We start from the raw sequence: 13,475 nt of genomic DNA on the forward strand, positions 1-13,475 counted from the left end.
TGTCAATGCAAGACTAGGTTAACATAGATGTATGAACCTACGATATTTTATACGAGTAGATAATTTAACAGCTGCAAGAACAGTGACCAAATATACTCATTATAGAACATACCTGCTTCACTTGCTTCGGTCAGTGTAACAATAATGGTAGGTGTTCCTCCAGAGCTACTTGATACAGCTGTCGATTCGCATGCTAAAGGGAGAATGATAAGTTATGCTCTGATTTTAAAGGCTTTATCAAACAATTTGCATTCTGCAAGTACTAAATAAGACTGTTAGTAACCATTTGGGTTTTTTTTTATTTAGATAACCGCAACTTAAAGTAGTGTTGGTGTAACGAACGTTTTTGTTTTAACTAATTTTTTTAAAATTTTTGGGTTGATGGTTTTATCGGCTCTTTAAACTTTTGAATTAGGTCTTGATTTTTAAATAGTTTGACCTCGATCGGCACTGAATAGAAATCTAGTGCAGTAAATTTGGTACCGTTAATGTTATTTAGTATATACTGAACTCTTCCGTAAAAAAATTATATATATGTACATGTAAATACATTTATATAATACTGTCGATGATATCTCCATCTTTAAAATATTCAAATACCAGCAAAAGATATATTATTACCTATTGATGGTCTTTATGTGTTAGTTTTAATTCTAATTAAATTTTCAGTTTAAATTAAAGGTTCAATATTAAATGAAAATAGATTTTGTGCGTCCGGAGAGCTTTTCTGAATTAACCATATCGAAAATCTCAAACAAAAACATTTAAAAGCCAGGGATATATAAAACATATAAACGTTAGAAGCTTTATGACCAAAAGGAACCTAAAATGTTTAGCAAAATTCCTCTGAAGTCAACTTCGCCTGAGGGAATTGGAACCTCGGTTTCTTTAAATGCTATTAATTTGTCTAAGGCATATAAGATTTCCTTGCCTTCTGATATGCAAGTTTCCAACATTTATGACTATGCATTAGCGAATATTGAAATTAAAAAACATGGAAAGTCAAATTAATTTGATTCTCAATCGTAAATTTTACAACTTTAAAACACAACAAACTAACGAATAAATTATGATACTGAATTTACATAGATGTGCACTGGAAAATACAAATAAAATTTTCATATGCATAACTGTGGTTCATAACAACAGCTAGTGATGTAAGATTACGCTAATAAGATAAATCTTAATGGCACTTAATAGTTTAAGAATAGGAAAAAGCAGTCTAATATTTTAACCTAAAAAAATTGTCGGTGTATATAAAATTTTAGAGAATTTGGATACTTACGGTTAGTCTGGGCTTCTGTATATCCAAGCAGAAGTATCAGAAAGAGAAGAGCTTGCAACATTTCCATCGCTGCGGAATAAAAATTTGGAGTCTTAACTTCTAAATTTTACTCCTAAAAAGATGAATCAGGAAATTAGGGTAGTTAAAAAAAAACTCTCGGCTCGTCAGTTTTTTGCCAAATATGAACAAATGCCAACTCTTACTTAATTAACCTATTCAAAGTTTCTTTGTCTATTCTGCAGAATTTGTACCGTCTATTCATTGATTGTTTAAAACATTATGAATTATATTTTCTTTCATCTTTGATAATGATAATTAAAGAAATCTGATTATGAATGGGTTGTCCCGATTTTTGGAATGAAAAGAGGATTTATTCAAGAATCTTCCATAACATAGCACTGTTCCTGCCAAGTTAATTCAATTTAAACAACCAGGTGAAATTTTCAAAATTTTCAAGACTTCCGATATGGCTAAATTAGGGAAATTCTATATTGCTCCATAGCTGACATTTATATCATCATTCAATCACCATTTAACGTTTTTTTGTTTTTTTTATTGTCTTTGTAGATCTTCCTAATCATTAATCCTGAAAAGTTAAGAACGTTTAGCCTTTTGGTTTCGATGGAGAATAAATTTGAAAATGCAATCCAAAATTGTTTCCAGAAACTGCAGCTTTTTGTTCTGATTCGGCTGTTAGCAATACTTTTGTTCCTTTTCGGATATGTCTTCAAAGTTTCTGTTAGGTTTTGGTTTTAAAATATTTTCGTCTCGAGCAAATCTGAAAAAAGTATCAACAAAAATACCGAACTCCAAGGTAAATTTTGAAAAATTGCCATCCATCTTTAAATGCACTTCCTGTGTAATAAAAGTGGTATCGTTTCATAAGATTGACTATTAAGAAAATTATCACAAGTCATCAGGACCATTGAAATTGTTCTTGAGTGCAGAGGATTTGAGTATAGGGAACCTTACGAAATCTAGGGGTTTAGGTGCTGTATAAGGGCCCCGTGATTCATGACATGTGTTGCTAATGCTAAACCCCCCTGTATCCATAAAAATATGATAAAGGTACTCACTAGTTAGGTAAATGATTGATTATTCGCGACATTAAATCAAACCAAATAGATAATATAAATTTAAAACAAAAACATTATTCTAACATTCCCTGTGCATAATCATTCTTAGTGTACAATTATCACTAGTAAAATATTCAGTGCGATATGACTTCATGATATCATGAACATCGTTAGAAAAAAATTAAAAGTTTTTACATTCACGAATGGTATGTATCATGAATAATAAAAAAATGAATTGTCGAATAGGAGGAATTTATAGTCTTTAGTTTTCTATGCTGTGTTTTGTGTACTGTTGTTTGTCTTTTCGTCGTTTTTCGTTTGCCATGACCCTTTGGAATCTTTCGCCACTTTTTTATAATGATTATACAAATATAGATAAAGAAAAAAATAAATGAATAAATATGGTAACAAATACATAATCATATGATCCTATATCTTACAGAAAGTGATACAAATGTCAAATGATAAATGTTAACCCACTAACTTAGGAATATACAACACAAACCCTTATCTCTGGATACCATATATCATGTCAGCTTTGTTTCGAGAGCTTAAAATCAAATTTGAAAGTTAATTTTTTATTTCTATCATTTTAGCGGATTGGGAAAATGCACTTGCAAAATATTTCAGAGTTACATTACATCCGATAATAAGACAGCTTGAACCGTTTAGACTTTTTATATTCACATAAAAATATTACCGTCATCGACCACCATCTTGCAGGTAAAATTCTTCAAAGATACCAGGCTGAAATTTTGTGCACCAGATGCTTATTTCGTCTACATCAGACTCATCAGTGACGCTCGAATCAAAGCAGTTGGAAGGCCAAATCAAATACGTAGTTGAAAAGAAATTAAAAATTCCAAAAAGTGGTGCAAAATAAGGTTAAGGCAAAATGCCATAATTGTCAGTTGAAATCTCAAATGAACGTTGTAACCTAGGAAATATGTACACATTTCTCATTTAAAATAAGCCTTGAAAAAGTTTATTTGGTGTTTGTCAATCGTTACAGTCATTTTTTTTCGTCGTTTTCTTTTTGGCCTTGGTGTTATCTATTTTATTTGACTAACTATATTTTATTTCAACCTTGATATCTTTTCTATTTTTTATTGCAAATATATTTATACTGTTTCCATTAACGTCTGACGTCATCTATTTTTATATATAGATAATATTGATAGAATTGGTATTATTTCATATACATACCTTACGGTTCAATGTAAATTTAGAATTTGTGTTTTACAGCCAGAAAATTGAAAACCAATATAACAATGTGCCAATCGTTATCATTTTGACAAAAATCAAAAGCTAACCATTAAGGATATTTGCTTCTCGGTTACAAAAACAAGCTGTCATAAATTCATAGTGTATAAATATCAGAGCTAAAAAAGAAAAAAAAATTGAAAGGCGCTTGTTCTTGTTTTTGAGATATAAGCCATTGCAAATTTGGCAGGAAATGAATTTCTCTAGATTCTAGATATTGAAAATAGCTTTTTAAACTACATGAATTAAATATTAAGGAAAGAAAAGTATGGGTAGCGGGCAAAAGATTTTATCGCACTTCATGGATAACACCAGAGGATTCCGAATATTTGACAAAAAGTAAAAAAAAGAGCAGCGAACATCCCAAATATTTTTTTAAAATACACAGCACAAATATCTCTTTTGTCAACAGTTATAAACAAAGTGAAAATAATACACATTCGAAAAAACACCAATTTATTGTATTGTATAGTTTAAATGCAAATTACTTTGAGCTGCTACCTTTATGAATAATCATATATATATAAAATATGAAAACAACACGTTATAAATTTCACGTCATAAGCGCTTTTCTGGATTTAGCTTCATCAGGAACGCTAAAAGCCGAATATTTGAAAGCCAAGGATGTATAAGAACCGAAATAGTTGAAGAGCTATATGACCAAAAGCGACATAAAAAAATAGCCAAATCTATCGAAGGTCAACTTTGCCTGAGGGAGTTGTAATCTTAGTTTCTTTATATTTTAACAGGAAAATATCAATATGAATGAATGATAGTTTTTAATCTGTTCTGAATGAAATTACGTTCAAATTTTAGGTTTTGAGTAAGTTAATGACACTGATAAAATAATTTAATTTTGATTTGAAATTCACTATTCTTGAAGGTAAAAGCTAGAGCTTTGATTATTAAATGTAGGAATAGCCCTGGACTTGATGGTATATATGTTTGTCAACCATTTCTGAAAGTGTAGTTTAAAGTATGAACTGTTAGATAATATTAAGAACGAATGTCTACTTATTTATCATGATCATGTGTTTTAACTTACATTGAATAGAATAATAAAGATTTTTTTGTGAAATGGTGATACTAGAGGGGTGTTGAATTACAGATTCTTAAAACAAAAATAAACATACACTTTTGCAACATGTGAATCGGAATGTTTTGATTAATAGAATAAGTTTAAGTATGATAGTATAAACTTACCAGAAAAGTGAACATTAGATATCTATTCAAGGCATTGCAAAAAAAAAAGTCACTTTTTCTGTAATCAGATCCCTTTTCTGTATTAATGGGATTTTTTGCACACTTTATATTACAGGTAGACGATTATGTCAAATGCCTGTCAAATCAGAAAAATCCTTCCGAACTCCAAATCCTAAGATTTTGCTAGTATGACGTTAAGGAAGTAAATTCTTAGCCAATTGGATTTAGTTTTTTTTTGTGACAAGAATCACTTGATTAGGAGGGTGATAGTCGGTATTTAATTGACACAAGCGTGTGTAAGTTCAAAAAATGTAATTTAGTAATTTTCATTCTTTCAATTTTTACAATGAATACGGTTGATCATGCTTGTAATTCACTCGGATATATCTAATATATCTCTCTGCATATTCTATTGTTAATACATTGTTGTAAAACAGAGGGTTATCACCTGAAATCTAAAATATTTAAAAAACGCAAAACAATAAAATGAAACAAAAACCGAACAAAACCGAACAAATCATAAATGAATTAAGGTTACATTCAAAACATAAGGACATTGCATGAGTGGTTTTTTTTTTTTTTGGGGGGGGGGGGGGGGGGGGGGCTCAAATAGGTCATTATAATGACTTGCCAAGATGGAAAAAAGAGCAAGACATGGTGCGTCGAAAAAGTAATCGTCTCCTGGTATGCATGCCCCCTCCCCCAATGATGCTAATTAGAATCTACATTAAGGCAAAATGTTCCAATCAAGCATGGGCACAATCGATAGAATAACAGATCCGACAGCAAAACATGTGGTTAGTGAGTTAAGACACAAATACATCGTATCGGTCAACCATTTAACGATAATGACCGTAAAAGTTACGTCGTGTCGGTATTTCTGGTAGAGCAAGTTTTTTTTTTGTAAGTAGCAAGTATCTGTAGTAAATCTTTATAAAGGTATCTTCACAACGTGACTATTTGACGTTTACTATACAGTTTTATACTTAAATGTTATAAAAGTAGTATCTTTATCACTAAACTATCAACCATTTATTCCATAAGAAGGTGTGTGTACGGTCCATACTATTTGTAAAATCAAATAGATTTTAAGAGTTATTAAAATGTTGTATTCTACATATGGGAAGTATGTAAATACAAATTTCCTACATTTCATATTGGAATAAAACTAAACTTGACACAATCACAACTTTTTCATTTCTATAATTTACTTTTTGGGGCTTCTAATATTCAAATATTACTGGACTCTGCAATTTTACACATGGGAATGTTTGTCAACGTGTACCGTTACCAATTATAACTTATATATTAGATAACAATTGTTTTCTTTTCTTTCAAACTTTTCTGCTTGAAAGGTAGGGGTCATTTGGCTCCCCACTCCACTCCTTGTTTGCAGCTGTCTATGATCAAACATGGGGACTTACTGTTATCTATCCCTCGGAATATTCATGAAATGACAATTAGTTGAATTAAGTTGATTGAAGAACGTATAAGACTATCAACAACCAACAGTCAAAAAAATTATGACACATCACACTTCCATTTAGTCGAAGTCAAATTCAAATGCCGAAATAGTGCCTTAACTAAAAAGACGTAACTACAAAAAAACGTATGTTGAAATCAATAATGGTTGGTTGTATTGCGTGACACAGATGTTATTGGAAACATTTCAGGGCTCAAATTACAGAAGTTAGAAAATAAAATGAAGAACGGCGTATTATAAACTATTACAAGGTCCTAAAAGCGACGAAAATGCTGTTCTACATTTTACTTTGTTTGGTTCACGTTGGACTGCCTTGTCACATAACAATTACTGGAAACAATAACGTAAGTTGTAGCACTGAGTTGGAGATGAAGGTTAAAGAGCTCGAGTCAAAAGTCAAAAGCAATGCATTGAAGACAAAGGTTGAGGAACTTAAAAATCGTACTGAAGTTATAGAAAGTAAGAATATAGGTGAGTAAAGTATGGGCATAATTATTACATTTAATTGATGGCATTTGATACTATTTTATCACATACGGATTGTCTAATACTTTTCCGAATAATAGTAATGTTAGTCATCTTGCTAGTCGTTATAATGATTTATTTGACCAAAATAACCATTCAACATAGAAAAAACTTTGAATAACATTGAATATGAGTAAAAGCTTTACCTCTAAAGACATGTCACTCGCTCGAGTTTCTTTTTGTTTGTGTAAGGATGTCTCTAATGAGCCCATCGTAGATATTAAAATGTACGTCAGACGCGCGTCTCCTCTACAATTGACTCATTAATGTACTCAAAAAGAAAAAAAAAGGCCAAATAAAGTCCGAAGTTGGAGGGCATTCCTTGGGTAGAAGTATTTCGAAACATTTAAAGTTTTGTAAACTGTTAATTTACAATTAGAACATATCAATGATAATGCATGCCAAAACAGATGTGCTGACTACTGGGCTGGTGATACCCTCTGGGAGACAACCTCCACCAGCAGAGGCATAGATCAGTCGTTGTAAATAAACGCATCATTAGATATTAAGTATAAAATCTTTGAAAGAGATTTTTTTTCATTTTGTTTTTGTTTATTGTTTTTTCCTTTTGTATACAAAAAATATAGATGACGAAATTCAAATATACTACTATTAATATTTGAGGGTCGAATGTATTTTCAATATTTAAAGACTATCATTTAATATCATTTAATAATTTCACAGAACATAATGATTTTTTTTTTAAATCAAGCAGACCTGGAGATGAAGGTTCGAGAGCTGGAGAGAAAAGTCCAAAGCAATGCATTGAAGGCAAAGATTGATGAACTGAAGGAACGCATTGAAATTATAGAAAGTCAGAATAAAGGTAAGTAAAGTATGGGCATAATTTTATATTTAATTGAAGGCATTTGATACTAATGTTATAAATAAAGGCAACAGTAGCATACCGCTGTTCAAAAGTCATAAATCGATTGAGAGAAAACAAATCCGGGTTACAAACTAAAACCGAGGGAAACACATCAACTATAAGAGGAAAACAACGGAACAACAGAAACACTGAAGTGCAACAAAAACAAACGCCAACATACATAGAAACAAACTATTTGATAACAACTGCCATATTCATGACTTGGTACAGGACATTTTAAGAAAAAAATGGTATAACATACGGATTGTCTATTTTTTTTCCAAACAAATAGTAATGTTAGTCATCTTGACCAAAAAGACTGTTCAACAATGTGAGTAACATCTTTACCTCTAAAGACATGTCAATTTCAACATCATTCTTCGCTAGAGTTGTTTTGGTTACGTAAGGCTGTCACTAACTTATATCCTTTGATATTAATTATATGATTTATAAAGGGAAATGAATGAATTTTTTTTTTTTTTTTTTTTTTTTCATTTTTTATACAAATCATTTTTAAGACGAAATTCAAATAAACTACTTTTGATATCTAAGGGTCGAATGTATATTCAATATTTGTAGAATTTTATTTGAAAATTACACAACACATTGTGCTTTTAAATCAAGTAGACATAAACATAGACACAAACCTTTTCATTTGGGTATATTTAAACATATCTATATTGCTTAATAGGATCGTGTGGAAAGAAGAATCTTGCATTTAAGAAGACGTGTGGACAAAGTTCTTTCCATTCAATCCATAAATGTGATAAGGCTGTCGATGGAGACCTCAATAACTTTATACATACACAAATTGTCATGAAGAATGGTGCTTGGCAAGGGGAAAGTTACCCGTACTGGTGGGTTGATCTGAAAAGCAGTTGTTTAATAAAAAAAATCAGAATATACAACAGGAAAGATTGCTGTGGTAAGTTTTCTATTAAAATTGTAATACAATTGTAGAATATCTATTTAATTCTTTACAATAAAATATAATGTTTAACCATCTAGGAAAAAGAAAAATAACAAAAATACCGAACTCCAAGGAAAATTCAAAACGGAAAGTTCCTTATTAAATGGCAAATATAAAAGCTCAAATACATCAAACGAATTGAAACAACAGTCATATTCCTGGGAAATCTTGATATGCATGATTGTAAGTGCTAGAATATATGACAAAAACATTGATTTTTAATTTTCATATTAGTAACGTCTTATTTTTGAGTAGTAAGAACATTAACAGTACCAATTTACTGCACAAATACGAATTTCGACAACTCAATAACTTCTGGTCCTTTAGTATCTAGATACAATCCAGATACGACAAGCACACGTTTTGTCGATTTCACTTAACTTCAAAACAAATCAGCGAGCTAAGGTAGAAAAACGACAAAAAGTATCAGATTATTTATTCTAAGGCCACCATCGTGAATTGGCTGATCACTTTAGTGTTTCAATGTTTCCACTCTCTTTTGACGTTTTAAGTAAATTACAGAACCTTCATACCATCAATGTCAATTTTGTCAGGAACCTATCTTTGTTACATACAACGTTGTATGACTTTAGAATCGTGTGACGAGGGATACATCTTTTGCAGCAGATTTTTCCAAGATAGTGGCACCTGATCTCACTCCGTTTGAAGTTAATGAGATTCCGTTTAATTTCACTCCAATGTTGGTCTATTGTATACTGACTTGAGATACTTGAACGTCGGTAAACTAACAGTATATCTAAAATGTCAAAAAGGTTAATGAACTTAAATAAGACCTTACACTTTCGAAAATTATGATTTAAACCATTTTTGTAAACAAACACAAACAAAAAAAAATACACTTTATTACTAATTGATAAAAGTGCATACAAATAGGAAAGAAGAAATCAATTACCTTAAGAAAAAACATGAAATCTTTGTCATTTAAAATCACACTATCTATTTTACGAATCCAAAAAACAAAATCGCTATAAATAATCACACAAGTACGTACTTGAATGGAGTGAATTAAACAATTACTTGAATGGTTTGTGTAGTTTACATTTATTTTACAGGCAATAGACTCCGGAATGCAGAAGTTACCATCGGAAATTCATTATCTAGTATGAAATTGTGTGGGTATTATAAAGGTCCAGCTGCAAACGGAGAAATTGTAAACATATCCTGCAGAGAACCAAAGGTAGCACGTTACGTCAAGGTGATGATAAAGGAAAAGACTATCGAAGAAACGGTGGTTAATTTTGCTGAAGTCGAAGTGTTCTCTTAGAAAATAAAAAAAAAAATATCTGAGATACCTAAATGTGGTTTGGTTCTTTTTTTTGGTTAATTTTTAATTGACAATTGCCCCAAACCTTCTTCTGGGCTCGTATAATAATCGCTTTGTCAGGCCGTCTTTCTTTTAGTTCGTCCTTCCGTCCGTCCGGTGTGCCCGAAATAAGTGATAACTTAAAAATCCCTTGCTTGATTCAAATTTTTAAAAGTCTAAGGTCAAAGTAAACTTTAGATGGGTATAATTTATAAAATAAAAACTGGTTTCCGGTTGGTTACTTGTGTTTCTCTTGATTGCTTGGAATGCAAATTACACATATGGAATAACATTAACGGTATTAATATAGATATGAGAAGGGGAAGAAGTTTATTGCCTTTTGCTCAATGGGTTGAAAATAAATTTCACTGTAAATAAGAACATTTTTTTTTAATTGTTTCGGGATGAAACTTTTTTGGTTTATACTGAAATTTGTATAGATGGAATATAAAGGGAATGGAAAGAAAATCAGATCAATGGCTTGAAAATCAATGTCACTTTTACTAAAAATAAAAAATAATAAGTTTGTTTCGGGAAAGTTACTTTAGAATCCTTATTGCTTTTTAATGAAACGTGTATAGTTTGAAGATATAGAAAATGGGAAGAAAAAAAGATCGAGATCACAACTGCTCAAAATAGACTGAAAAAACAGGGGAAAAAATAGCAATTTGTCTTTTCTGAGTAATTTTTCTTAGGCTCACTTGTTTTATTTTTATGAAATTTAAATAAGTGGTTGTACATATTATTGGTTTTTAGATGTTGTCTTGAATATGTTTCTTTATTTTTTTTAATATTTTTTGGTGACATTCACTTCAAGAAGATTTATTAAGCATTTTAAATCAGAATTTGAAGAAGAAATATCTTAAAATATAACTTCATAAAATTTCAGATATATTATTTGGCATTTGCCCCTCTGGACTAGCATGGAATATTTTGAAATTTTGAATATATCTTTTTCAACTGGTTACCACTGTTAAAGTCAAAATAACACAGAAATGACATATTGCAATTATTTTTCTTTATTTCCAGTCTATTTTTAGCAGTCGTGACTTCGACCTTTTTTATTTCCATTTTCTGTACACAAACATTTACGACAAAAGGAAACGATTTTTCTTTCCCTATTGTAAATTTTCCTTTTTTTGAACGGTGATGTTCCTATGGCACCGTCTTACTTTGTTTATATATCCCAACTCGTTTGCTATGCCCGTGTCTGTTGTAACGTTTTGAATTTCAATGAGCGTAATCTATGTATGACTGGTAAATTATTAAGTCAGGGATTTTGGTACCACAAATTACTTAAATCCTTTTTATATTTTTTGTTTCATTCATTTAACTTTGTAAATAAAATTTAAAAAAAAATTCTTTATAAGTCAACGAACCAGCAACACATCAACATACTACCCCCCCCCCCCCCCCCCCCCCCCCCCAAAGGAAGAAGGTCTCTAAAAAGGTCTAAAAATGAGCTTTTAACATCACTTGGTGTCGGTTGTTGTCAGTTGCCGGTTGTAAATCGTTTTAAAGATCTACCTAAATTCCAATATTAAACGACAGCTATTGACAATAAACTGGACATTTTCTTATATTTGTGGTTTGTATCTTAAAAAATATAATAGATTGACTGAAACTGTGCAAGTTAAAATGTTCAGTAATACAAGATCTAAAACAATGCCAAAATGACTGAACTATTTTGTGACTCATTATGTTAATGCGATATCTATGTTTCCCTATAATCTTGAAAACTTTATTAGATAGACAACTGTAAACAGGAAACATGCATGATCCTTAATACAACATCTGCAAATATGATTATATTTCTAAAGCAATTAATTTGTTAGATTCAAAGCTATTTCCAGTTTCAAATATGGGAACGTTTCTCCAATATGAGTCCCGTGACTTCACGAAACTCAACCCTGTTGTCACTGAACGTTAAATAAGCAACAATCATTCAATTTAGTATTATGAAGGTATTCTGATCAGAGTGAATGTAAAAATTGCGGGAAGTGGTTATGTGGAGTGTCAAGAAGATCCGACTAATCAGGGGTGGTGTTCTCGTAAGTATCCTAAGATTCGTCCTAAGTCATACCAATTTTAGGATGGACTTAGGGTCATCTTAAGACACTCTTAAGTTGTGTCTCGAAGCTATCTCTGACGCATCTTATGTTAGGACGTCCTAGACATATCCTACGTGCGAAATTTTAAATAGTTAAAGTATTTTTTTGATAAAATATTTATTAAAGACGAAACCAATTAATAAAATTGTTTACGAAATTTTATAATTACATGTATTTAATTAAATGCATGGTTTCAAATGTAGTTATAACATAATATCAAAAAGGATTGTAAAATTCAAACTGGAAAACAATTTGTTTTGAAATGAGAATTGAATTCGTAGTGTCATCGTATTGTGAAACACGAAGTTCAAAGTTTAAAATCATGCACAATTGCTTTATATACTAGTTAATTACCGATGATGCGTTTCATTTCATGTTCATCTTCAGGTAAAAAATTGAGCAAAAAGCATGCAAAAAGTTAGGATGAAGATAGGATGATCTTAAGACACCTAATTAGGTGTCCTAAAGTTAGGACGAAAAATGCGATGTATCCTAAGTTAAGAGAGCTTCGAGAACACGACTTAGGACAAAGACGTGTCATAAGATGGTCTTAGGACACGACCTAATCCTAAGATAGCTTCGAGAACACCACCCCAGGGTTTTTTTATATTAATAAATACATTTAATCATATTGGTGCCTGGAGACGAAGGATGCGAGGACTTGTACATTTTATTCGTAATTTATACGTTATATTGGTCTCTGGTGGAAAGTTCCTCATTTGGAATCATACCACAACTTCCTATTTTCATATTCTAAAGGAAAATATTCAAATCGCAAATGATATATGGAATATCCTAGATAAATAAATTAGGATGAATACCCAATTATTTATTTATATAAATTAAGTAAGAGTTCACTTTTTCGCTATATATCTGAGATAAGGAAAATATTTCTTTTTTGCATATTGTATGCAAGACCTCTTTTTGCGTCAAAATTTAAGGTAATAATATTTAAAATATGATATACTATGAAACAGATATTATTCTAATTCCTTTATTTGAGAAATAACTATTTTCTTGACACTGAAATTATTTTAAAATATAGAATTCTTTTTAAACTGCATATATTTGTCTATAGATATAAGAAGATATGGTATGAGTGCCAATGAGACAACTCTCCATCCAAGTCACAATTTATAAAAGTAAACCATTATAGGTCAAAGTACGGTCTTCAACACGGAACCTTGGCTCACACCGAACAGCAAGCTATAAAAGGCCCCAAAAATTACTAGTGTAAAACCATTCAAACGGGAAAACCAACGGTCTAATCTAAAAAAAAACGAGAAACGAGAAACACGTATGAACCACATCAACAAACGACAACTACTGAACATCAGATTCCTGTACATATATGCAATATGATGTTA

The 13,475-nt window shown here is 31.0% G+C and overlaps 2 protein-coding genes across 3 annotated transcripts in view; one reads left to right on the forward strand and one right to left on the reverse strand.

The window, feature by feature from the left end:
- LOC127709961 (cadherin-99C-like) overlaps window positions 1–5,015 on the reverse strand; it is a 54,951-nt gene extending 49,936 nt beyond the window's left edge. Inside the window, exons 1-3 of one of the 2 annotated variants that reach the window (XM_052215669.1) lie at window positions 4,828–5,015; window positions 1,286–1,354; window positions 113–193 (exon numbers count right to left, since the gene is read on the reverse strand). In XM_052215669.1, coding sequence (XP_052071629.1) covers window positions 113–193; window positions 1,286–1,352 — 148 coding nt within the window. In that variant the 5' untranslated portion in view covers window positions 1,353–1,354; window positions 4,828–5,015. Of the gene's footprint in view, window positions 1–112; window positions 194–1,285; window positions 1,398–4,827 lie in introns of both variants that reach the window. The other variant, XM_052215666.1, reaches the window with a different exon arrangement.
- Window positions 5,016–6,544: 1,529 nt separating this feature from the next.
- Window positions 6,545–9,991, forward strand: LOC127709965 (fucolectin-4-like). The gene is made up of 4 exons (XM_052215673.1): window positions 6,545–6,781; window positions 7,551–7,661; window positions 8,395–8,628; window positions 9,747–9,991. Exons 1-4 carry the CDS (start codon window positions 6,580–6,582, stop codon window positions 9,956–9,958), a joined length of 759 nt encoding a protein of 252 aa, XP_052071633.1. The 5' UTR covers window positions 6,545–6,579; the 3' UTR covers window positions 9,959–9,991.
- Window positions 9,992–13,475: the final 3,484 nt, after the last annotated feature.

Source organism: Mytilus californianus, unplaced genomic scaffold (genome assembly GCF_021869535.1).
Source record: "Mytilus californianus isolate M0D057914Y unplaced genomic scaffold, xbMytCali1.0.p SCAF_7, whole genome shotgun sequence".
Taxonomy (NCBI): domain Eukaryota; kingdom Metazoa; phylum Mollusca; class Bivalvia; order Mytilida; family Mytilidae; genus Mytilus; species Mytilus californianus.

Coding starts and splice junctions, on each gene's coding strand:
- LOC127709965 (XM_052215673.1), top strand. CDS start 6,580: ATGCTGTTCTACATTTTACTTTGTTTGGTTCACGTTGGACTGCCTTGT. Junction 6,782..7,550: donor TATAGAAAGTAAGAATATAG/GTGAGTAAAGTA, acceptor TAAATCAAGCAG/ACCTGGAGATGAAGGTTCGA. Junction 8,629..9,746: donor CAACAGGAAAGATTGCTGTG/GTAAGTTTTCTA, acceptor TTTATTTTACAG/GCAATAGACTCCGGAATGCA.